Source organism: Schistocerca gregaria, chromosome X, assembly GCF_023897955.1.
Source record: "Schistocerca gregaria isolate iqSchGreg1 chromosome X, iqSchGreg1.2, whole genome shotgun sequence".
Lineage (NCBI taxonomy): Eukaryota > Metazoa > Arthropoda > Insecta > Orthoptera > Acrididae > Schistocerca > Schistocerca gregaria.
Window position 1 is genome coordinate 750,972,961 of NC_064931.1, and position 26,492 is coordinate 750,999,452.

General features: G+C 42.4%; 1 protein-coding gene across 4 annotated transcripts in view; it reads left to right on the forward strand.

Moving 5' to 3' along the window:
- LOC126299431 (rho GTPase-activating protein 39) overlaps nucleotides 1-26,492 on the forward strand; it is a 319,731-nt gene that overhangs the window by 269,067 nt on the left and 24,172 nt on the right. For all 4 annotated transcript variants that reach the window (XM_049991331.1, XM_049991333.1, XM_049991330.1 and 1 more), the window contains 2 exons: nucleotides 5,981-6,242; nucleotides 11,535-11,692. In XM_049991331.1, coding sequence (XP_049847288.1) covers nucleotides 5,981-6,242; nucleotides 11,535-11,692 — 420 coding nt within the window. The remainder of the gene's footprint in view (nucleotides 1-5,980; nucleotides 6,243-11,534; nucleotides 11,693-26,492) is intronic.

Sequence of the window (26,492 nt, forward strand, 5' to 3'; positions counted from 1 at the left end):
GATTGCCTGGCTTATGAGAGAGAAAAGAAGATTCAAGAATATAAGTCTCTGATTGGGCTCCCTCCCGGGAACCCTCTCCCCGGTGTCTCTCAGGCCAGAAGACTGTTACCACCACTCAGCCACGAGGCACACCATCCCCAAGGTCGCCCACCCTCTTTCAGTTCCCGATCTTGCAGACGCCTGTACTCCCACTGTGTCCTGTCCTCCTCCACCTCAGAAAGAGGAGAAGAAGAAAAGTAAATCCCAAGACAAGGTGTCTCCGGTGCCCCCGGAGGTGCCAACTCCCCTCTTGCAACCTGAGTCTGACATCTTATTTATGGATGTCTTCCCATCCTTGTCAGTGACAGCTACTGTCCAAATGACCTGATCTCCTTGGCTCCTTCGTGCCTACCTTGGTCTCACACCACACATTCATCCAGTGGAACTGCAATGGCTACTATTGTCACCTACTGGAAATGCAACGTCTTGTCTCCTCTTATTCTGCGTTCTGTCTTGTTCTCCAAGAAATGCATTTCCGTGATGACCACTCTCCCACTTTATGTGGTTATCGGGTGTTCTGTCGGAACCGTGCTGGCCCTGGGATAGCATCTGGTGGGGTCTGCACTTTGGTTCACTCTGGTGTCCTTAGTGGCTGGTTCCCTCTATGTCCCACCTTGGAAGTGATAGCGGTTAGGGTGCAAATGACTCTGGCAAACACCATTTGCAATGTCTACCTCCCTCCAGGTAGGCCACTTACTTATGTTGCACTATCTACCATACTTCAGCAACTCCTGCCCTCCGTTTCTCCTCCTTGGGGATTTCAATGCCCACTATCCTTTTTGGGGGAGTGTTACATCAATGGCTTGGGGTATCCTAATCGACCAACTTATCATGGACTTCGATTTGTCTCTTCTCAACGATAGTTCCCCACTTCAACGCTGTTCATGGCACCTTTCTGCTCTCGATCTCGCGATCTCCTCCCCTGACCTCGTGGCTGCCCTGCATTGGTCATCCCATGATGACCTTTGTGAGAATGACCACTTCCCAGTGATGCTATTGTTCCCCTGCTGCCGCCAGGCAGACAGGCCCCCACGTTGGGCATTCCGCAGGGCCAATTGGCTTTTATACCTGTCTGCTGTCCAGTTTGACACCTCCATCTTGAATACCATTGATCAAGTCGTGCAAGGCACCTCTGCTGCTCTTCTTCATGCTGCTAGCAATGCTTCCCCCTATCCACAGGGGCTCCTCATCATTGTCCGGTACCATGGTGGACCAAGGACATCGCTGTCGCTGTCCGGGACCACCGACGGGCACTGCACCGATTTAAGCAACACCCCTCCCAGACCAACCTCCTCACTTCTAAGCGTCTTCATGCTAAGGCTTGTCACATTATTAAGCAGAATAAAAAGGAATGCTGGGAGTGCTGTGTTTCCTCCCTGGGGACATGTGCCTCTTTATTGCAGGTTTGGTCGAAGATCGGTAGCCTTCTGGGCCGCGAGCAACAGTCAACTGTCCAGGGTCTGAACATCCAAGGAGCTCTGTGCACTGATCCATTGGTCCTCACAGAACACCTTGCGACACACTTTGTGATGGCATCGTTGTCTGCTTTCTATCCTCCTGCCTTTCTCCAGCACAAACGCAGAGTTGAACAAACCCCTCTCCATTTCATCCCACACCATGTTGAGCCCTACAATGCTCCTTTCACTGAGTGGGAATTGGTGCAGGCTCTTTGCTCTTCACGAGACACAGCCACAGGGCCAGGCTCCATTCAGAATGAGATGATTCAACACTTGGACGTTCCCCAGAGGCAACAGCTCCTCAGGGTCTTCAATCAGATCTGGCTCACAGTAGCTTGGTACCATCACATTTTAGTTACACTGGGGCTTCCATGGTCCCCTTCTGATTTTTATCCGTGAATTTTTATCTTACCAGCTCTTCCGGGTTCGAGTTAGCACTTCACTCAGGAGAATGGTATCCCACAGGCTTCTGTGCTAAGTGTCATGCTCTTCCTCATTGCCAAAAAAGGGCTTGTAACCTCTGTTGGGTCTCTGGTTACCCCAGCTTTGTATGTTGATGATTTTTGCATCTGGTGCAGCTCCCACTTGATGTTGTCTGCTGAGCACCAGCTCCAAGGTGCCATCCGGTGGGCTTCTCCATGGGCCACAGCCCATGGCTTCCAGTTTTCCTCCTCCAAAATGTAGGTTATGCATTTTTGTTGTCAATCCACAGTACATCCTGATCCAGAACTTTATTTAGGCAACCAGCTCCTTGATGTTGTAAAGCAGTCCCGTTTCTTGGGCCTTATTTTTGATAACGAGCTGACATGGCTGCCCTACATTCGTCACCTAAAGACTACCTGCCAACGGAAGCTTAATGCTCTCCGGCTCCTGGTCCACATACCTTGGGGTGCAGACTGTTCCACTCTTCTCCATCTTTACTGTGCTCTGGTTTTGTCCAGACTCAATTATGGTAGCCAGGTTTATGGCTCAGAAGCTGCTTCGACTTTGAAACTCCTTGACCCTGTCCATAATTGTGGTACATGTCTGGCTATTGGTGCCTTTTGCAGTAGTCCTGTTGATAGTCTCCTCCCTTCTACACATCCGACGGAGCCAACTCCTTGTTTCTTACACAGTCGCCATTCGCCAATTCCCTGACCATCCTGTATACCCTGTGATCTTCACCAATGAGGGATATGTCCCTAGCACCCCCCTCTCCATGGGTGGGATTGCTGCTGGTTGGCATGCATCTCTCTGCTGGGATCTCCTTCTGCACTCACTGGACTGCACCCTGTGTGTCTTTCCTCCCATTACCCCCCCCCCCCCCCCCTCTTGGATGGTGCCTAGACCACTGATTGGGACTGCTGTCTTCCAGGGTCCTAAGGTCTCTGTTGCTCCTATGGTTTTCCGGTGTCTTGTATGTGCCATCCTTGCAGAGTTCCAGGGTGCCACCATCCTTTACACTGATGGGTCTAAGACTACTGATAAGGTGGGATACGCTTTCACAATTACTACCAGCTTCGAGCACCATTTGTTGCCAGGATCATGTATTTACAGATTTACAGGAGAGCTTCTAGCCATTTACAGGGCCCTCCTTTTTGTTTCTCAGGCCTCTCTCCATAGTGTTTTAATTTGTTCCAACTCCATGAGCAGCCTTCAGGCTATCGATCAATGCTACTCTCTTCACCCCTTGGTCTCTGCCGTCCATGACCTTGTCTCTGCCCTTGAGCATGCCGCCTGTTCAGTCGTGTTTCTCTGGGTCCTGAGTCATGTGGGAATCCCAGGGAATGAATTGGCTGACTGTTTGGCTAGAGAAGCGGATACTCAACCCCCTTTTCCTTTCACGATTCCAGCTGTGGATATGCAGATCTATTTCAAATCTCTCTCTCCCCAACAGTGGAATGCTCTTGACTTTTTCCCAAGTTTTTTCCTAGCTGTTAATGTACCTTTCACCACAGGAAACATTTGTTGTATGTGAAAAAATCTAATAGAATTTACTTTCAGTGTAACAGCTGCTTCATTTACTATTGATTTATAGCACAACTGATTTTTAAATATAAAATTCCATTTTCAGGTCTATCTGTACAAATTGCCAATGACTTGTACAATATAACCATATGGTCATAATATCCAGGCTGTAAATAAATGTTGCCAAAGTAAAATTCATGGCAAAGTTCCACATATAATATCTTTTGTGTTGTAGCTGAGAGAGCCACATCATTTAATGTGCCCCAGGTAGCATGAATAATGAACTTCGTAAACTAAATACAACAAAAGAATTATTTGGACATGAATCCACACTATTTGGTTCCAACACACTGATAATCACTGTTTTTGCAGTGACAGAGTTCTTACAAGGGTGACATCAATACAATTGTGTTGGTGGAGCGGTGGAGAGCAGTAAAGGTCAAGGACAGTCCAGGAGAGGTGGAAGCTCGTAGCCAGTAGCGGATAAGGTGGCCACATTGAACGATGTGGAGAGATAATCTCGATTGCACAGATGGGCTGCGGACGTGGCCCATTTAATCCAGGGGGGACAGTGAGTTGCACACTGATGGGCCATAAGACCGGACGATGTTAGGCCCAATGAGATGAACTTGAATGAGGCACGGAGTGAGCACTCAGAAATGGCTTGGAGAGTATGACTGTGGTGGGATGAAGGGAGCTCCAGTTGTGAGACTGGCAGGATGCAGTCGGTGCATGGCCAGGAATGACTCCCAGTGTGAACTGCCTCTGATCGACTGGGCAGCTTCCTCTGTAGCTGCCTGGTAGAAGAATACTGCCATGAAGATCAGCAGGCATACGACCTGTGGAAAAAGAATCAGTGCCTGCAATGGCAGCATTAATTGCGGCAAATCTCACACCACTAGCAGTGAAGCTGGTGTCACATGTATCTGTGGCAGCTGCAGGAGATGCGATTGACAACAAAATAGTGAGCTTATGTTAATGTCATACTGTTCTCCTCCATCTCTCTCAGTGGTGTCACCAGCAGTTGGAGAGGCAACAGCCCACAATACATGCCTGCATTGCTTGAAGTCTGCAGCCATCTTAAGTTTTCCTTAGAGATGGGTAGCTACACTGAACAAGTACACAGAGTATGAAGAAGTGTTAACAGTCACTGATGGGACAAATTTTAATCCTCCTTGCCAAAATTTGTGACACGTCCGGGGGAGTCACACCATTAATATTTTCCAGATAGCAACAATAATGAGCTTCATTGACACTCGTAAACTTAATACAAAAATAAAAGAGTTATTCAGATATGAATCCGCACTCCTTCATTCCAATCTACAAATAATCACTGACATTGCACTGACGGTGTTCTCATAGGGGCATTGCAGTGCAGCCATATTGATGGAGAATGTTAAAGTTTGAGGACGGTTCAGGAGAGAGGTCGCAGCGAGATAGAAGCTTGTAGCCAGTTGGAGACAGTGTAGCTGCTGTGGACAGTGCGGAGAGATGAACTCTGTTGGGTGGGCCACGAGACTGGCTGGCATAAGACAGAAGTGACAGTGAGTGGCACACTGACGGGCCATGGGTGCGGCCTACATTGAGCCCAGCGAGTTGAACTGGAATGAGTTGTTTGGAGCTTACAGCTTCACTGGGGTGAAGGGACCTCCAATTGAAGGGCTTGCAGGATTTAGTCAGCATGGCTCTGATTGGCTGAGCAATATCCTTTACAGCCATGTGGTTAAAGAATACTGTTGCAGTGACCAGTAGCATGTGACCTTTGGAGGAAGAATCTGGGCCCACGGTGGCAGTGCTAATTGTGGCAGATCTCATGCCGCTAGTAGCAAAGTTGGTGCCATGTGTATCTATTGCAGCTGCAGGAGTTGTGGTTGAAAACAGCACGGTGTGCTTATGTTATTGCTGTAATGTTTTCATGCATCTCCCTTGATGGTGTTGCCGATGGCTGGATTGGCAGCAGCCCTCAGTACATGCCTGTGTTGCTTGGAGGTGGATCCACGGTGGGTACAATAATGTCATATGTGAGTACCATCTGAGCTGCTATACAAATCAGGCCACACAAAGCCATCTGGCTATGGGACTGCAATAGCTTGAAAGCTATATAGTGAGATCTTTTTTTTTTAATGTGAGTGGTTATTTGCACATTTAATAGCCAAATTAGTCGTTCCTGCTATTTGTGTAGCAGTGGAATTGGATCAGATGTGCGTAGGTGGAACATTAAGAAATTATTTGATGCCAATTAACATAGTCATAGCCCACTCAATTCTATAATTAGCACAAAAGAAAATTTACTTACTCCTGATTATTATGTTAAAGTCAAACCAAGAAACTCTGACTTGGAAAAATGATTTGTCCAGTTTTCTGATTGCAGGAATCACCTACATATTTCATGATTTGTTATTTGTCTCTGGTAGTCTTATTAATTAGTGCGGAAATCTGCAGATTGTTGAATATTTAATTTCAATGTGGGGCCAGTCCTAGGCTGTTAAGTTTTGAAATGTTTTCTTTCTTTGAATTACTTATGCATTCTTTTATAGGGAGAGCCTTCGACGTGGATGGGAGCTTCTTGCCATTTGCCTTGCTTTCTTCCCACCGTCCCCAAAATTTCAGTCATATCTGGATGGATACATGAACAGGCACAGGGATCCTGCTTTTGATTTCCCAGAAGTTGGAAAATGGCCAATTCATGTTCAGATTAGTCATTATGCCACAGTTAGCTGCAAGAGGCTAGAACGTATTGGGCACACTGGAAAAAAGGCTCCACGGAAACCTACCATTGAGGAGATTGATCAAGCAAGAGTGAGTTACAGATTAATTTATTTACATAATTATATACTTTCTTTTTTAAGACATTAAAGTACCAAGCTGTTAATTCAGTATTCCCTCAGCTCCTTCAACTGTGAGACTGTCCAGATAAAATTCTAATGGTATGCTGGTCATCTGTATTCCTTGAATTAAATCGGGTTAATTTTTGTTTTATTTTATTTTTTTGTGTTGCTGAGTTTGGGAAGGAAACCTTCTGATTTAGAGCTGTAATTTTTTACTTCTGAGATTGTGAGCGCATCTACTGATTGTCTGAAATACAGCCAGGGAAATGTAAGTGAAACATTTGTTACAATGAATACATCTGAAACCTTAAACACAAACCTCTCTTTTGAAAGTAATGTTACCAAAAGTGTTCCGAGATTTAAATATGTACAGTCATTATAGACTATTGCTTGTACTACCAGTTTCCTAATCTATAATTATTAAAATGTGCTTCTGAATTACGCATTTAAAAAGCATTATTTTTCACATAGAAGACAGCTATTGTGTTGTCTTAAGCAGCCATTTGAGATCCACTGCAGGATAAAGGCCTCCTTAAGACTTCTCCTTGGATTATGGTCTCAAGCTATATGTAATGTAATTGGATACATAAAATCTAATCACCAAGTAGCAGCAGGAGAACACACATATAAAAATATATTGAAATTTGCAAGCTTTTGGAGCCTGTGTCTCCTCCTCCTTTCATGTCTCAAGCTATAGGCATTAATGTTATTCATGCATGTTTTGTATTATCATGTACTCTCATCCCATCAGATCATCCACTGTCTTTCCTTGTTTCTTGGAATAACAGCATTGTTGTGTTCAATCTGCCCTTCATTTGATCCATTAATCTGTCTCCCTTCTTCATTTTTCCAGTTCAAAGATATAAAAATGCCTTACATTCTTCAGTTGTAATCTTTTCCAAAGTATCTGAATGATGTATATCAGACACATCATCTACCATCTTCACAAAAGAGCTCTTTTTCCTAATCTGCTGTTCTTTTCAAATGCTTCTCTAAATTGTTCTATTTTTCATAGATTTTGAATGACTTATGAATGCAGTGGTCAATTCTTGTAATAAGAATTCATACTTTCTGATAAAAATGGAAACTTTTGGAATCATCGATGCTGTAGATTTCTTTGTTTAAGCTTTACTTCTCGTAGATTGTAAAAAAAAGGGGGGGGAGGGAGAATTTAGTCAGCAAGAGAGATGTAAAAATATTTTCTTAATTGGTGTGATAGACTACTGGAAGAGCTGAATGACATTTTACAAGTCTCTACAAAATATGTTACAGAAGTCCCTTCACACCATCAGCACAAATTATTCCAAAACAATAACAAAAATCATCCATCAAACATGTTGTCAACATTTGTTACAAAATAATGCCCATATGTTTGTAAAAATACAGAATTTGTATAATAAATTTATCAAATAATAACAATAACAATAATAATAAGTGTATGTCATATTATTAATGAAAAATCATCTAAAACAATTCATATGGCAAAAATTCTGTTTTTTTATCTTAACCTAAAGATAGCAAAGCACATTCAGCTGGAAGTAAACATCACATGTCAATTAAATTGATGAATACTCACAATTATTTCCATTACTAGTCTCTAAAAGTGACTGAAAATGAAGTAACTAAAAAAGAAAAAGAGAGAGTCTGAAAAAAAATTATGTATACTGCTTGACAAATTTGTGAAGTGCACAGAAGACGTAGTCAGATGTCAATATAACTTTGTACACATACACACCATCACCGGGTATGCAAATGATTACATTTTCAATACTCTGTCACAAATAGAATGCCCAGAAGAGTGCTTTAGTGTTGTTACCAGGCCTAGTAGGTTATAGAAGGGGTGTTAACGGCATTACATGTTCAGTGGTCACTGTGAAGGACATGAAGATACCACATATTCTGGTGGGACAATGATATCGGCACCCGACAGGATTTGGAAGGGACCTCATTGTGGACCTCCATTTGACCGTCTGTTCGAACTGTGCAATATCCAGATTTGTGGGGCATTCGGACGTGACAGTGACTTAGTGTTGGACTGCACGATAATGTGAGGCCAAGTATACTTGTTGTCAAGGTTCCGGTCAACCAAGTCTATTGCAAGGGAAGACTGCCGTACAGTGCACCAAGTACCAATCACACTGTTGTCCCATCACATTTGTGCCTGCCATCTGAGGACAAGTAATGGATTCCCAGCAATATTCTGTGTAATTCTGAACCACTGGTCAGAGAATAGCAGAATTTCAACAAGAGAATTACTGTAGGCTGCCATTAATGCCACAATGCAAATGGCTGTGTTTGGAGTGGTACTGTGACTAGGAAGCATGGGCTGCTGGTTAAGGACCATAATCAGTGAGTATGGCAGTGACTGGAGAGTGATCTCTTTCATCCAATCATTTGGAGAGGCACAGTGGTGTTATTCCTGACGTCAGCATGTGAGAAGCCATCAGGTATGACTTCAGGTGATGGCTGGTATTGATTGTGATTGTCATGGACATCCTGTGTCCTCGTGTGGTACGTCTCCTGCAACAGTATCATGGTGCCATTTTTCAAAGGAAATTCTCATCCACAAGTGGTATGTGTCTCTGTGAACTGTCTGTGTGATGTTGAGATAATTTTGTGGGCAGCAAGATCTCCAGATTTGCCCCAATAGGAGATGTGTGGGACTAGCACAAGCATCAACTTTGTTCCAGTTCCATTACCCAGGATTTCAAGGACCATTTGCAACAGTTGTAGGCCATCTTGCCTCAAGAGAGGATATGGCTATATGACATCCTTCCCAACCAAGTCAGTACTGCATCCTCCAGGCCACAGGAGAAGGTAACATCATTCTGCTAAGTGGGCTCACTCCGAAGTTCTATGTAAATTTGACTCGATTTTCTAATCAGTGGAATAACATCACATACCCGCCCTACCTATGAAGTTCCATTTTCTTTCCTCCTCCTGTTCTGGGTGCTTCACATTTTTTGTCAGCCTAAGGGCCACGTAATTGACATACAGTATATGTGTGTAGACTTGAATGATTTCCATACACTATCTTTTCTTGATTTTGACAACAAGGCTTGCTATTCTTGTGTATGCAGAAGTAGCTGGCCATGTCCGAAGACCTAACAGTGTTTTCTGTTAATGACATGAATATTTATGGTTTTCACTTTCTCTGGTGTGCTCTTTATATCTGATTTTGAAGTTTCTTCCAGTTTGCCGTATGTAGAATTTGTGACATGTATTACACGAAATTTTGTAAATGCCGGGCTACACTGCTCTGTGAGTTGTTTATATTTTTATCTCATTTACAATGAGCCCATTTCAGCAAATTGCCATTGTCAGGTGCTCTGTAAAGACATAGATAAGTGATGGTCTTAATATAATGGTTTTGCAACTATGATCTGAAAATTTATAATATATCATCAGGTGTTTTACCTTATATGTAACATCGTTGCTGTCATGTCCTGTCTGTTTTGGAATTATTACTTTCTCCCACGTTTACAGTAGAGATGTATATTGAATATTACTTTTTTTCCACGTTTGCTACTTTTCTGATAGCTTGGATTACAATGAGTCAGCGATGTTACATGTTTACATACTTACCATTATAAATAAGTGATGTGTGAAATTCAGTTGTTTATTATTATTTTTTCATATAGGTTTGTTTCTAATTATGTTTTTGCCTAAAGCTAGTCTTAGTTTATTTGACATCTTTATTTTACATTTTTAATTTTTTCATAATAATTGATGTTGTCCTCTATGATTTATGTCGGTGTTCTGTCTCTGTTTTATGCTACTCGTGTTGTTATTGCTGTTACTATGGATATGTGTTGTTTAGAATCACTGATATTATTATTTTACCTGGTTTACTGATTTATAATGTGAATCAAGTTTTGTATATACTTTTTGTGCTTTAGGTCGGTTTGTTCGTTGGGTAAATTTCTTGGGTTGCTGTATGCATATGAATATATCTCTATTTCCTCAAGGGTGTTCATTAATGTCCTCTTTTGTTTAATTTAAGGATTTTTAGTGCTTTGTTTATGGGTTTTGCATAGTGTTCTCTGTTTGTAAATGCTGAAAAAATGTGGATCGGTGGTTTTCACTTTCTCTGGTGTGCTCTTTATATCTGATTTTGAAGTTTCTACCAGTTTGCCCTATGTAGAATTTGTGACATGTGTTACACAAAATTTTGTAAACGCTGATATTGTTGTGTATGGGAATTTTCGAGGTGCCTTTGTGAATTTTATGTTTGAGGCTGTGTGTGTTTTGAAATGCACATGTGATGTGAGTTTTGTTGAATAATGTATTGATTTTGTTCGAGATGTTTCCTACATAGGTCATGGTTATGTATTTTGTTTCTTTTTTGTTGTGTGTATGTTTAATTTTACTTCTTTATGTATATTGCGCCTTTCAGGTTGTGTTTTATTGTGGTATAATTGTGTTACAATTTTGGGGTCATAATATATTAAGACCATCGCTTATCTATGTATTTACAGAGCACCTGATGATGGCAATTTGCTGGAATAAAAGAAATAAAATATAAACAACTTACATAGAAATGTAGCTGGCTATTATTCATAGATAATCATGTCATTAAAAGACATATTTTGCACTGCGGACCCCAAAGAACAAAAGTGTTTTCTGTGTTTGCTCAGTCCACTACACCCAATATTTTCTTAAACAGGCCAGAATACTGATGTTCTAGAAACCTACACATGGCAGTAGGTCCTCAGACAGCCCTTCGCCTGTCCCTCTGGCCTGCTAGGTCCCAAAGAACTAAACTATAGCAGAACTGTGTACACTGCAGTCTTGAGTTACACTTCAATGCTTCTGAATCTCAGAGCCTTCAGTTAACTTAATAGTTTTTGTGCTGATCACATGCCAACAAAGCCCTCAAATCTCCTACCACTATCATCACTTGATGGCCAGTAAGTCTTTGTATTACTTGATAGGCAAATAAGATTAGTCTAGAAAGTTGCAGGTGTTCACTCATGATATTGTCTGAAGTATAGGTTTGTGAGCAACCCTACTAACAGGTATATGATGTTAATATGTCAATTGGACATGGGGATCTATCTTGTTTCCCTTTAAGATGTAATTAACAATACTTCCCTCAGTTCTTACAAAGGTCAACTTTTGCATCCTATTGAACATATAAAAAAAGTAAAATTTCACAGCATGTGGCAGTAAAGTGTTTTTTGTACAGTTTGTAAAATTCATGCGAACATTTTGATATGCTAGCTATTGATTATATGAGCTTCCTTTTTTGATAACATTTCAGCTGCAAATATTTCGACCCAGCATGTTTGGAAACACGCTGCAAGAAGTTATGGCATTGCAAAAAGACAGATTTCCTCATAGAAAACTTCCATGGGTTCAGACAACACTTTCTGAAGAAGTCCTCAAACTACAAGGTGCCCAAACTGAAGGAATATTCAGGTATGTGGGATATGTATTACATGGCATAAAATATGCTGATATTGTAAAAAGAGTGACAATTTGTAATGAAATACAATGGGCTGTTTTTATTCTCAAGCTTATAAAGTAGAGAAAAATCATTGAAATTATGAAGTAATATGATATTGTCCATATCCTCACAGTCACTGCAGCACTTCGATGACTAGAAGAATATTACAACTAATATGGCAACAGCTATAGGAAAAGCTCGTAAATTGCATTAAAGATACCAGCAGCAGTGTTAGTCTCATAAAAAAATTACTTTGAAAGTGATATCGGTGACGTGCAGTCATAAGATATATTGCACATCTCTTTTGACAAATTTATGAAGTTATTCTTCAGACCTTATTGTTATAACCTGTAATCACAATAGTTGCGTGGATATTCACACTCTCTCTTAGAACTATAGCTGATCACATGATTACAACTCAGTCTCTCATATTCGACTGCCGTGCCGTGACATGCGGCCGGTGCCGTTCGTAGCTAGGTGGTGCTCCTGCGCTCAGCCGATTTGCGGAGCGCCTCTATTGCCGTTTGTGCGTATTGTCGTGGCGGCACTGTTAAATGTCGTGGCACTATCACAACACTTTTCCCCCCTTGAAAAAAAAAAAAATAAACACTCACTTCCTTGGAGACATGGACAGCGTAGAGACATCCATGGCCTCTTGTGAGGCCCCGAGGAGATCCCGCGCAGAGACACGAGGGTATGGTCGAAAATGTCCAGGATGGAAGCTCGTGCGTGGAACGTGCCTCCTGAATGAGATGATGGGTGAAAACTGCGGAGCAGCATCCATAGGTGTCATGGACCTGGGAGTGTGCTCCAGCGAGATGGGTCCCGGAGAAGGCGGCGTCGCGACTGGGGCCGGTTCCGGCGTACTCGGAAGCGGCAGCGACGGCGGCTGCATCAACACGGACGGTAGATCGGCAGCAGCGACAGGACTGGCGTCTCGGGCTAGTGGAGGCGAAGGATGGGGCGATGGCACCGGTGTGGCCACCACTCGTGGGCGCATCTGGTCGTAATGGCGAACAACCGTACCATCGCCCGTACAGATTTCACAAAGCCGGCGGCCGCGAAGAGCCTTGACCACCCCTGGAATCCATTTAGGGCGAGATCCATACCCTCGTGCCCACACGTCGGCGCCCACCGAGTATTTTCCTGCACTAGGGGACACAGTACAAGGCCTGACAGGGTGAAGCAGGTGCAGTAGAGTGCGCGGTTGGCGGCCATGCAAGATTTCAGCAGGGCTGCGATCACCCAGAGGCGTGAAGCAATAAGAACTCAGAAATTGCAGCAGGGCGTCATCTGTGGAAAAATCACTAAGGAATTTTTTCATCTGGCATTTGAAAGTGCGGACAAGGCGCTCGACCTCCCCATTTGATTTCGGATGGAAGGGAGGTGCGGTAACGTGGTGAATCCCTTGTCCAGTACAAAAATCACGGAAGGCCTGCAAAGAGAACTGAGGGCCATTGTCCGTGACGATCGTGGATGGAAGACCTTCTAGCGCAAAGATTTTGGACAAAGCCAGCGTCGTCGCCGCAGTGGTGGGTGACGGACATCAAACAACAAACGGAAACTTCGAGAAGGCATCAATCAACAGTAGCCAATAAGTACCGAGGAAGGGGCCAGCAAAGTTGGCGTGCACCTGTTCCCATGGCTGAGCTGGATCAGGCCACGGAGAGGGCATTGTACGAGGTGCCACCAGTTGTTGAGCACACTGGCCACACGCAGCAACCATATGGGCGATGTCCGAATCAATACCGGGCCAATAAACGTGCCTGCGGGCCAGGGACTTAGTCCGAGAAATACCCCAATGGCCTTCGTGCAACAGTTTGAGAACATCTTTGCGAAGAGAGGCTGGCACCACGACCCGTGGAGATGCGCCATCCGTGGCCAGAAGAACAACACCATCACGAACAGACAGACGAAAGCGCAAGGCATGGTAGTTGCGAAGGGGATCCGATGCCCGGCCCTTGGTCCTGTCCGACCAACCTCGTTGAACAAAACCGATCACCCGATGCAGGACCGGGTCCCGCACAGAAGCCGTCGCGACCTGCGAACCAGTAAGTGGAAAGCCCTCGACTGCACGACGTTCTTCCTCATCAATGTGGAAACAGAGGAGTTCATCACGATCGAAAACAGGGTCGGGGCCCATCAGCAATCGCGACAATGCATCAGCGTTGGCGTGCTGGGCCGTGGGGCGATAGTGAATCTCATAATGAAAACGAGACAAGTATAAGGCCCAACGTTGCAGGCGGTGAGCTGCCTTATCCGGAAGTGACGCCGAGAGGCTGAACAGAGAGACCATCGGTTTGTGGTCGGTGATGAGGTGAAACTTTAGAACCATACAAAAAACGCTGAACTTTTTTAGAGCATAAATGATAGCGAGCGCCGCCTTTTCGATTTGAGAGTAATGCCGTTGCGCCTCGTTGAGGGTCTTGGAAGCATAGGCGATGGGTCGTTGCAACCCATCCTCATACCAATGGGCGAGAACAGCCCCTAGGCCATGCTGTGACGCGTCAGTCGCCAGAACCAAGTGCTGACCCGGATGGAATGTGGCAAGACAAGGCGCCGACTGCAAATGAGCCTTCAGGCGGACAAAAGCCTGCTCACACCCGTCGGACCAACAGAAGGGGACGTTTTTGCATAACAGCTGATGCAGAGGATAAGCTACCGCCGCTGCGTATGGAATGAATTTGTGATAATAAGCAATCTTGCCTAGAAACGCCTGAAGTTCTTTGACCGTAGACGGCCAGGATAGAGCGTTAATGGCCGCAACGTGCTGACGGAGAGGACGTATACCCTCACGGGACAAGTGGAAACTAAGATACTCAGTGGAGGGTTGGAAGAACTGTGACTTGTCCAGATTGCACCTCAGCCCAGCCGAATGCTAAACCCGAAACAGTGAACGTAAATTACGAAGGTGCTCCTCAGTGGAGGCTCCCGTGACAACAATGTCATCCAGATAGTTTATGCAGCCGGGAACGGAAGCCGTGAGCTGTTCCAAAAACCGCCGAAAAATGGCCGGTTAGCTAGCGACGCCAAATGGTAATCGCTGGTACTGATACAACCCACAAGGAGTGTGGATAACGAGAAATTCCTTGGAAGGAGCGTCCAACGGCAACTGATGGTACGCCTCCGATAAGTCAAGTTTGGAAAAGAACTGGCCCCCAGCGAGCTTGGTAAACAACTCCTCAGGACGGGGAAGAGGATAAGTGTCAGTGTTGCTCTGAGCGTTGACGGTGGCTTTAAAGTCACCACACAATCGCAGACTCCCGTTCGGTTTAGAAACCACCACGATCGGCGATGCCCATTCGCTGGAGGTAACCGGAAGGAGAATCCCTGAAGCTGTTAACCTGTCTAGCTCAGCCTTGACAGGTGCACGCAACACCACCGGAATAGGGCGTGCCCGGAAAAACTTAGGGCGAGCCGTAGGTTTAAGAGTAATGTGGGCTTAAAATCCTTGGCACAACCCAGACCAGCAGAGAACACGGACGAAAATTCAGAACACAATCCATCTAGCTGTTGATACGGAATATCCTCAGATATGAGGTGCACATCATCATCAATGGAGAACCCGAACAACTGGAAAGCATCATAACCGAACAGGTTTTCAGTGCCCCCATGATCCACCACATAAAACGTGAGGGGCCGAACAACAGACTTGTAGGCAGTGGAAGCATCAAACTGGCCCATGATAGGAATTTTCTGTTGATTATAAGTCCTCAGATTTCGCGTAACTGGAGACAAAGGAGGGGAGCCCAACGCCAAATACGTGTGAGAATTAATGAGAGTTACTGCAGAGCCAGTGTCCACTTGCATGCGGATGTCTTTATTCAGAACACGAACAATAACAAACAACTTATTTGTTTGAGAAAGCACACAGTGAACATCCATGTCCGACGCCTCATCCTCGTCGACAGGAACTTTATGGGACTGACACACAGAAGCAATGTGGCCTTTTTTCCTACATGAATTACATGTGGCCCAACGTTTTGGACATGCTGCCCTGTCGTGCTGTACGAAACAACGGGGGCAAGAAGGAAGTGCGGAACGGACCGGCTTCTGTGGTTGCTGGTTTCGCTGTGAGCGTTGTGGCCCAACGCGACGTTGTTGACGCGAGTGAACCACCGCCACATGGTCGGTCTCCTGTGAAACAGGCAAATTGCCCATGTCGAGAGTTGACTCTACAGCGCCTACATCACACCACGCGTCGATTTGTGCGCCAGCAGCGTGAGACACTCCAAAGGATTGAGCGATGCTTAGAACTTCCGACAACGACAGGTTTGGCAGTTGGAAGGCCCGTTGCCGAACTTCTTTATCAGGAGCAAGCCGTAGAATAGCATCCCTAACCATTGAGTCAGCATAAGACTCGTGATGTGTGTCCGTGACAAACTGACATTTCCTACTCAGACCGTGTAGTTCCGTCGCCCAAGCCCGGTAAGATTGATGGGGCTGTTTACGACACCGGTAGAATGCCACGCGGGCGGCAACGACGTGGGTGTTTTTTCAATAATAGGCAGACAATAAGTCACACATTTCTTGGAAGGACAGGGAGGCGGGTTCCCACAGAGGGGCTAACTGAGATAGCAGCTGATAGACTCGAGGGGAAATCCAAGATAGAAATAACGACTTACACATAGGAGCGTCGACAACGCCGAAAGCCAAGAAGTGTTGCAGCAAATCGTTCTCATAATCCTCCCAGTCTTCAGCGGCCTCGTCGTAAGGAGGGTATGGAGGCGGAGAAGAGGAAGACAGACGATGAGTAAGCGACGTCGACAACGCCTGAATCGCTGCCGTCAGCTGTGTTTGTGGAGCCTGAATAGTAGCAGTCAGCTGTGTTTGTTGTTCAATGAGCGCTTGCATAAGCTGTTCCATGTCTGCTCCGTCACGAACATGCAAATCCACAACGCAGTGAAAATATCCCGACCTCGTCGCCAAAAAGTGTTATAACCTTTAATCACAATAATTGGGTGGATATTCACACTCACTCTTAGAACAATAGCTGCTCACATGATTACAACTCAGTCTCTCGTATTCGACTGCCGTGCCATGACATGCGGCCGGCGCCGTTCGTAGCTAGGTGGCCCTCCCGCGCTCAGCCGATTTGCGGAGCGCCTCTATCGCCGTTTGTGCGTACTGTCGTGGCGGCACTGTTAAATGTCGTGGCACTATCACAACACTTATGGCCTGTCCATTGATATGTTTTTCTGACTGCATGTAAAATACATGCATAATAAGAGGAGTTCAATATAAATTTTGATCAGACATTGTTGTTTCAGTCCTTTCCCAAATCTAAGGCAAACATAAATATATCATTTTCAGAAAATACAAGTCAAATTCCTTTCTAAATGTTTACCACATCTCTAATAGGGTTATTTGAAACTCCTTTTCTTCATTCTTTCTGTGTTTGTACTTGCTACATTATTGTACAAGTGATAAAGACACTGTGGGTGTTTGTTGTGCAATAGATTGAATTTGTGGAAGTAGATTTCCAATCATGTTGGGGGATCTAGTCAGTGCGATTAGTGGTCGCACAAAAAGTGAATTAATTTATTAAGTAAATCCTAGTGACAATAAGAGTCAAACACTTAAGTTACCTGTTCCATCGCATCTTGATGTTTATTTTTGGCCTTGATATTGTAAGGCTATGTGGCACCAGTATGTTAAAATCATGCTTATTGTTAAGCATTCAATGACCTGGCTCTGAGCAAATGGAACAACACTTTCTCTAGAAGATTGAGTTTGTGTCACCAATCAAGCAGACTGGAAGAAAGTACAGACCAAGCAAATTAAGAGAACTGCTGCTATAGTATTAAAAGTTAACATTTTGTGCGGAATGACACCCAGAGTGTTGCTCTTCCAGCAGCTTCTCATATGAGTTATGTTTCATTGTTGAAGAGACTCAGTCACAAAAACTGACACTCATCAACACAGTACTGCAAGAACTGTGTACAGAAGTGACCATATGTTGCATAACTGACTAGACTCCACCATTTATCTCATGAGAATGGTATGACTTTAGTAGTTACTGATAATGAAGAATATTCCAATGATGATTAGATATGCACTAAGTGAAGATACTGTGAATCCAACTATATTGATTCTGGTTGGATTCATAAATTTACAAATCTTCTTCAGTTCCAGGGGCACAGCACGTATTTTGTCCCACATTCAGGTCTGTTCATGGTACATACATGTATTTTACACAGTATTTAATTGACTGAATCATGTTTTGTGTTGGAAAATGATCAGGGTGAGTAGATTGGTAGTATGGTATGGGGTCTGGGGACAAACAGGTGATTAAAGTGATTAACAGAAGTCAAATTAATCTCATACTTTTTTTTATTCTGCATACCATTGTACACAAATTCACAGACATTGTGTGTGTGTGCCTACTGACATCAGACATTCCCACAATAACAACAGAGGATAACATCCTCCTTCCCTCTGAAGTTAGTCTTTACAACTGCAGCCAGTAGTGTCCACTGTTGTATCAACCCATTCTGAAATGTGAATGTTAGTGCAGTCCTACACACACCTCAGTAGTGCATTATTCATGTAGAATGATATAGGCTTTTACTACTGTAATCTCTAAGAAAACTGAGCAACTAAGGTGACTCATTTAGAAGTACTTACCAGAATACTTCCGGCATTCTAGGAAAACTATTGTGTAGTTTTCCACCTGACAAATTAAACTAATTCATAAAAGATTACAAATTAACTAAACAGTTACCTGCAGCAGTTATTTTAAATATATTCTGATGCAATAATTTAATTAGTAAAATTGTGCACATCAGTAGGGAGTTTAAAAGTAAAATACTGTTCATAAGTTCATGGTACTGATCAGTACAACAAATCACATGAACTACTCGACTATTGGATTATAACATTCATTGGTTTTGCCATTTGAGAGATCCCCAATTTAATAATTTCTTCAGTGATTCACAGGTGTCGTGTCAGATAATTTTGTGAAAGCTGCTCAGTATTTTAATGAGACAACTTCACTAGAAAAGCACAGATACCTATGGGTGAGGCTTATAATGTCATCGTAGACAGATTTTAGAGGACATCAACATCCAGAGCCCCCCTGCTGGAGAAACAGGACACTGTCTTCACATGACCAATGTGGAAAAGCATGGCTGCAAGTTGTGGTCCAGTATGCACACGCAGAGTGTTGATGCCAAATTTTAATGTCCTGACATTGATTCCTCATATGTGGTGTCTTGCTGGATTCATTCATCTGTGAGCATTGATGCCTTAGTAGTGCCAGTTCTGGTTCCCATGCCTTGCTAAGTCTAAATCCCATGTGTGTTAACCAGGTTGCTTTTTTTAATGATGGAGTCCCAATATGTGGAAGTGGACAAAATGATCTCCGTCTCTCTGTAGTTCATGCTGTAGCCCATGTCAAGACCGTGTTCAACAACATCAGTCTTTTCTTGGTGACCTAATCTGGTGTGATTTCTATGTTCATTGTGCCTATCTTTAACGGTGAAACTCACACTGACCTGTATCTATGGGCTACGAGCTGCCATCACCCATCTCAACACATTGGTGTATTAGGGATGCTTGTTCATAGAGCTAGGGTTTTCTCAGATTGAGAGAACTTATCAGCAGAGATTAGCCATATTTGTTCTGTGTTTTTCCAGAATGGGTACTCTGATAAGCAGATTCAAAATGCATGTCATCTAGTGTGGACTAAAACTCAAGAACAGTCATAAACGGCAGCCAGAAGAAGTGGAGAAGTCCACAAGGACATTTTTTCTACCTTATGTTGGTGGTGTGCCCTTTAAAATTGGCAGACGGTTCAAGAAACATCAAACAAAATGTGTCTTCCGGCCTTCAGCATGAATACAAGCGATGCCGGGTTCTGTTAAAGACAATGTAGATCTAAGGAGACAAGGAGTGTATAAAATCCCATGCCAGTGTGAAAAATCATACATTGACGAGAGGTGTTGCACTGTTAAAGATAGATGCAATGAACATAGATATCACACCAGGTTAGGTTAGCTGAAAAGTCTGCTGTTGTTGAACATTGTCTCGACACAGGACACAGCATGAAATATAGAGACAAAGATCCTTTTACCTGCCTCCATGAACTGGGACAGCATCATAGAAGAAGCAGCTCAGATATGTGTTATTAATGAGCTGATTAACAGAGACACAGGATTTCAATTTAGTGAGGCATGGGAACCAGCATTGCGGTGCTAAGGCATCGCCAGCTACAGATGAATGAATCTGTGGAGTCAACACAGACAGGGAATCAAAGTCATTACATTATTCTTATTCCGGCTGCCATTTGTGACACGATTTGCAGCAGTGCTTTTCCCATGTCACACATGCGAGGACCATTGGCCCGTTTCCTTGGCAGGGTCTCTGGATGTTGATGTCCACTACGATTAGTCTCTGACATAGCCTCACCCTTGGCATTTGCAGTTTTCAAGCAAGCCATCACATATATTGGTTATCCCACTGCAGCAACATGTCACTAAGCACCTGAATATGATAAGCAGCTGTCTTGTTAGCCATTTGACTGCTGGAGGCCCACCATCTGCTTGGCGTGCTGAGGCGCTACGGCCTGCAGCATAATCCGGCTAGCTGCTGTGCTAAGTGCCTGTCCCTCAGAGCTGCCACCGGGACTGGGCGGCCCATGCTACCCAACCCGCCCTGTGCTGAATACTTCTGGACTGATTACGACTCATGCAGAGCCAGCATGACTTTATGGCAACTTTGAGCTGCAATATCTTGGGCAATAGTTTTTGTAAAGAAATCAAATTTGGCTATCTTGTACAGCTTTATGTGTTCTCTAAGAATAATAATGAAAAGAATTTTACAAGCCAAATTGAGACAGAAAATTGTAGGTAAAATTGACCAAAGAAGAGGGTGCCCGAAAAAATTTTGAAGTTTGGTTTCTTGCATCTCCTAGACTAATGCTATGACAAACATGAAACTTGGCATGTAGTAACCTAGCAACACAAGGTTCTCAAATATAAAGTTTCATTTGCATAGCACTTTCCAGTACTGAATGGATTAAGCGCAAAATTGAAGATTTTGTAAAAACGTAAAAATGCAGAATTTTTGTTATGATTTTGCTAAGAAACTATGTTCTATAAAACATTCCAAGCTGTACAATCGGAATGAAAGTTGGGCATGAAAAATCAGGCCTGGAAGCAATGTAAACTTTGGATTTGCATTTCTAGTAGAGTAAACACATGATGAAAATGAAATTTAGAGTCCAATAGATTGATAGCACAAAGATCTGGAATAAAAATTTTATTCCTCTACTATTTTCCAATAATCACAAATTAGTCGAAAAGATTTGGATTTTTATGAAAAGATGAAAGCAGGATATATTCGATAGTACTTTTACAAAGACCATTTACTATTAATGCTTCAAAGCCAGTCTCATTCAAATAACCAATTTTAAGCTCCCCACCCTCCCCAAAACAGTGAGTTTAATTTCCATTATTGGGTAACAACAGAGGCAAAGTAACAAAGAAAATTGCACTGAGAACAGAGTTTTAACTTTGGCGTGTATTTGTTGTTGATCTTAAGGCATTTGAAATCAGTTATGTAAAACAGGTTTTGTACAAGTGGACCGAATGTGATGTATATTTGTACTACTAAGAATAAAAGAATATAACTTGTATATGTTATGTGTTAATAATTTAAATGTATCGTACATAGACTAGTATATGGGTTTTGTTACACTGGTGCAATGTACTCGGCGTAATTACATTTGCCTCTGTACAGATATTGCGTCATCTCAATCACCAAGTCCATTCATTTGCCAGCAAACTGCTAAATATGAAGAAGTCGGGCATTGTTTGAATAATTTTACACCTGTTGCATCTATTTCCCACCCTTCTTTTTGATCAAGTGTCAATAAATTTTCTGAGATTTAGTTCCCAATGATCAGTAATGCTTCTTTGTATAATATGTCTCAAAGCAGGGTACAACAAATAATGGAATGTTGCAAGTTTTACATTGGTATCTAGTTTCTGGGTGTATTTTCTGTTTTGTGCAAACCACGCATCTGCGTATTAGCATACTTTTCTGTGAATGTTCGCTCACAATAGCAGCTGGAAAATGTCTCCCTGTGAATTGCAGGGGATTCTCATTATCGTAGCGCCTTCCCCTACCAGCTTTTTTCTGTTCTATAGCATATTTTTGTACATTATTCCTTTCAAGAGAAACTCTGTGAGTGCCATTTTCGCCCTGTTACTGACCAGTGGAGAGCATGAGTATTTAGAATGCACAAACCCAGAATGTGAAAAAAATATTTTTTGTACCATTTCACAGCCATTTGCACTGATCCCACTGAGCTCAGTAACATGTCACAACAGTCAACTCCACCCATACTTGAATTTTAATCTACTATACATTGTAGTTTCTTCATTTTTTTGCCAGTATTTCTGTCAATCTTCTCTATTTCAACCATTTGTGTTGCGTGACTTGTGGTCAACATGCACACCTCTCTCTTATCACAGCACTTGATAGCAAGTATTTTGACAGTGGACTTAAACTCAGTTTCTCCTCATTTTAATTTCTTCTACAGTTTTGGCATGTTGTGCCTATTCTTACGAACAGTGGCACATGTGGCTGTTCCATGGTTGTGAAGCCAGAGGAACTGGTCCAGGCTGGAGTACCAATTACCGACATAAAGAATATGACCCTGTTCCATGTACGGTCCCATAAGAGTTGCCACTACGTTGCCAATTTCGTCTAAATTATGTAACCCAATTTCTGTTGTTGTGCCTGTATATACAATAAAACTCAAAATATACCCACTCTCACAGTCACACAGTACAAATGTCTGTATTCCGAATCTACTTCACTGACTAGGAATAAATTGCTTAAAAGATAATCAGCCTTTGAACAGCAAGAGATTTTCATCTATTCAAAGCTTATGATGTGGACAAAATGAATTACGAAATGTGGTACAAACTTTGTCAACAATCATCCTAATTTTAAATAAACTGTCATCTCCAATACTTGCAGAGTTATCACTGAAGTGTAGCATTCTCAGAAGCAGATAAAAACAGTCTCGGGACATTATTTCGTTAAAACTGGTGTATTCAAAAGTGTATCTCTTGACACCAATAATCACTTAATTTTAAGTTCTTAACTTGTACCATTAGAAAGCAAATAGCGACACAACAACAGATTTCGTCAAATCCAGTGTCTTTCCACTTAGACAGTCAAGAATTCACAGATTGTGTAGTATTTTCTTTATTGTAAACGTAAAAACGATTTGTTTTGTGTGCAATAAATTGCAACAGTTATTCAGTCATAAATATCACAAAAAATGATAGAATGCTTGGGTCAGTACCTAAGTGACATTTGTGTCCTGAACTTGAGTCATCAAGGTAATGGTTTAATGGCTGGAAATCGATTTCTTTCCAGTCAAACGTGTCACTTAAGTGCGCTCTTTTCCTAATTATTTCACTGTCACTTTCTGAGTCCTCAGATTCAGAGGAACTGCTGACTGTAGTTCTTGCTCTGCCCTCTGGTGTAAAGGGCTGAGGACCACAGCTTCGAGATTCTGTTGAAGATTCATCACTGCTAGCAACATCAGATAATTCATGTTCACTGTCACTCCTAGTGAGCATTTCCAGGATCTCTTTATCTGTGCAACCACAGCGGCGTGACATTTCTCCTGTAGAAAACAAGAAAACTGACGAAAACACGGGAAGTGAAGTCAAATTCTGAAAAGAGGAAACACAGCAACAAATATATATGCACTCTCAAACTATACAGCCAGACCACTGAACAGCTACTGGAAGAACAGGGCAGAAAGACAGCTCTGCATGTTTACACATCTGTCACGCTCGGCACGCCTAAACTCGTCCCTAACAGTGAAAAGCATAGTAGCATGGTATGCATCAACCCATCTTTAGCGCTGTAGGGAAAACCTGAGGCCCATGCTTAAACATGGGTGTGCCAGGGTAACATGTCCCCAGCACTCAAAAATATTGTGCAGCTTTCACATCATCATGTGACATGGCAGCTGTAAGCCACTAATTCATCAGCTTTGTTTAAAAATAAACTAAATGAGGTTATTGAATCAACCGCATTATTTTTCTTGTCAAAAAACATGCAGATGGGAATTGAAGAAAATTTGTTTCCTGTATATAGCATAGTACAAAATACCTAAGGTACATGGGAGAAGTTTTTAGGCAGTTCATAATTATCTACATCAATAAGAAGTCCACTACAATCTAGCTGTTTGGTAAAAAGGAAATTATAATTGTTGATTTTGAGTATTGAATCAACTGTTGAGTAAAAATTATAAAAATTATTTAAAAATGTTCAGCTTCCTGGGATATTAACTTTGGGGTTATACACATGACAGCACAAAAATTGGCTGGGGGAAATCGCAGCCAGAATTAGTCAGGTACAGCACTGATGTGAATGAAGTAAAACCTGCCATATTTTTCTGGTTACCTTGGGAACATAAAGACAAAATAGTAGTTCAGCAGTTGCAGGAAACTGAACTTGCCAGTATTCCAAATCTGCTCTAAGACAACAACAAAACATCTTGTGCAAATAGAATATGCTGTTATTATCTGTAGACATTGTGCATGTTAACTTAAGAGGTGTAAGTTCTTAAATGGTCACTGTTGCTGAATAACCAATGTGCAGACTTAATATACACGTGTCTCATGTTCAAATATTTCAGTTTTTATTTTATTTTATTTTATTTATTTATTTTTTTTTTAGACACATTCTTCTTGTTCTACAATTTGTTGTCTATAAAGCCGTCCATTGTACTATACGAAACACATTTCAGAGAAATGCAGCTAATTTCCTGCAGACGATGTGATGGAATTTTGGCTATAAAGAATGAAGGTCACTTGCAGTGGAGAATGACTTTTCTGGAGCTGAAAACTTGTAAATTTACTTCCTCTGTTTCACAAAGTATGTGTGAATTATTGACACAGTTTCATTGATATTACATGGTAATAGACAGGCAGTCTGTCATGGCACCATTCATTCTACAATAGCCAATGACAGTATGCAAGCAAGAGCAAATACCTGCATCTCATTGCTTTCAGCTGAGTCCCAGTATTTGTGCACCATGCCTTATCTTGCAGATGAAGCGAATTTGACAGCATTGGAGGCTGGGGCACAGTATGGCATTTCTGAGCATAGTGTACAATAATGAACATTATCGAGATGCTGGAGAATCCAGCAGGCATGTGTGAACTGGACTTTTTCCTGTAGCAAAAACTGTGCAGGATAATAAACTTGTCAACATGTCATGGCAAAATCCTTTACAAAAAATTGTGCAGTTGGAACATACTACTGCATTTTCTGGGTTGGTGGATGTGGTTCGGCCCTGGCTTCTGGAGACCATATTAATTAGTAGACTTGCAGCCATCAAGGAGAGGGTCTGTGATGGTCACTGACTGTATCTATTAGCACTTGCCAAGGGCATTGTCACTTATGACTGGTGGCACATGATATTTCCTGGCAAATCGGTATTGTCCTCAGCGAATGATGGTCCAGTACAAGTACAAGCACAAGCACAAGCAAGATGCTTGTTTTGACCTCAAATACAGCCACAAGTCATCTCTCAGTCACCCATGTTACGAGTATAGTATGGTCCCACCAGTGCGACAACTCTATCCTTAGGGAATAACAAGTTTCCAGCAAGACCAGTCTCATATACATGTCAGTGGTGGTGCAGGAATGTTTTGTAAAACAGATTTTTTCTCTTCTCAATTGCCCTCCTCCAGCATCAGATCTAAACTCTGTCAAAAACATATGGACAGAGCCTAAATGCACTGTGCGTAAAAACTAGCCTGACCACCCGGGACGCTCATTGGAATGTCACCCTAGCTTCCTGGGAGTAAGCGGCAGAAAATTTGTGATTTATTACACACCTCATAGACACCCTTCCTCACAGAGTGCAGACAATCATTGAAGTTGAAATCATTTGTACAGGATATTGAGTGGTGAAGAAGCCACATGCTGTCCCCTTTTGAGAGGCGAAAATGTCTTACTAAAAATCATGAATTGTTTCATTCTATTAATTGAATGGTTTTTACAATTAAACAAATTAGTGGAGTAATGCAAAAGAACTGCTCTAAGTCAGATACAAACTGAATCTTGTCGTCAGGCAGTTGCCTAGCAGACCATTAATTGTTACACTGAGCTACAAATGTATTGTACCACTACTTCCCAGATTTACTGTTCTTGACTCCTCATCACAAAATGAAGTTCTTTTACTAGGTTTGCAGTGCTACAAATGATATGTCATAGTTTACTAGTGTATGGTTAGAGGGTGTGTCTTTATGCTAGTTGTCAAAAAGGTGTTAATCCTCCTACTAAATTCACAACTACAAGCGTTCTTTACTTTTATGAGCAGATCTGTACACCCCATCGTGTGATTGGCTTCTGTGTAACATGGCAGGTAATTCAAATTTCAGCCACGACCATTTTTCCTGCTGTCAGGTGTACATTCATGAATAAACCTCATTCACAACTGTGTACTCTACTATCACAAAGTATAGTATTACAACGATGAACATGTATCTCTGTATGTCCACACTCATTTCAACCACTTCATGATAAAAAAAAGTGATAAATGTCTGTGTTGACTTGTTAAAAAATACTGCTCTTAATGATGATGAACAGAGGTACTGACCCACATGCAAAATACTGGATAAGTGTAAATACAGTAAACTTCAAAGTGATGATGTGACTCGGTTAACAGCATAGTGACAAAGTTAATTTGTTGTTATTTGTGATGGCACTAACATTGCTCCATTTGTATTG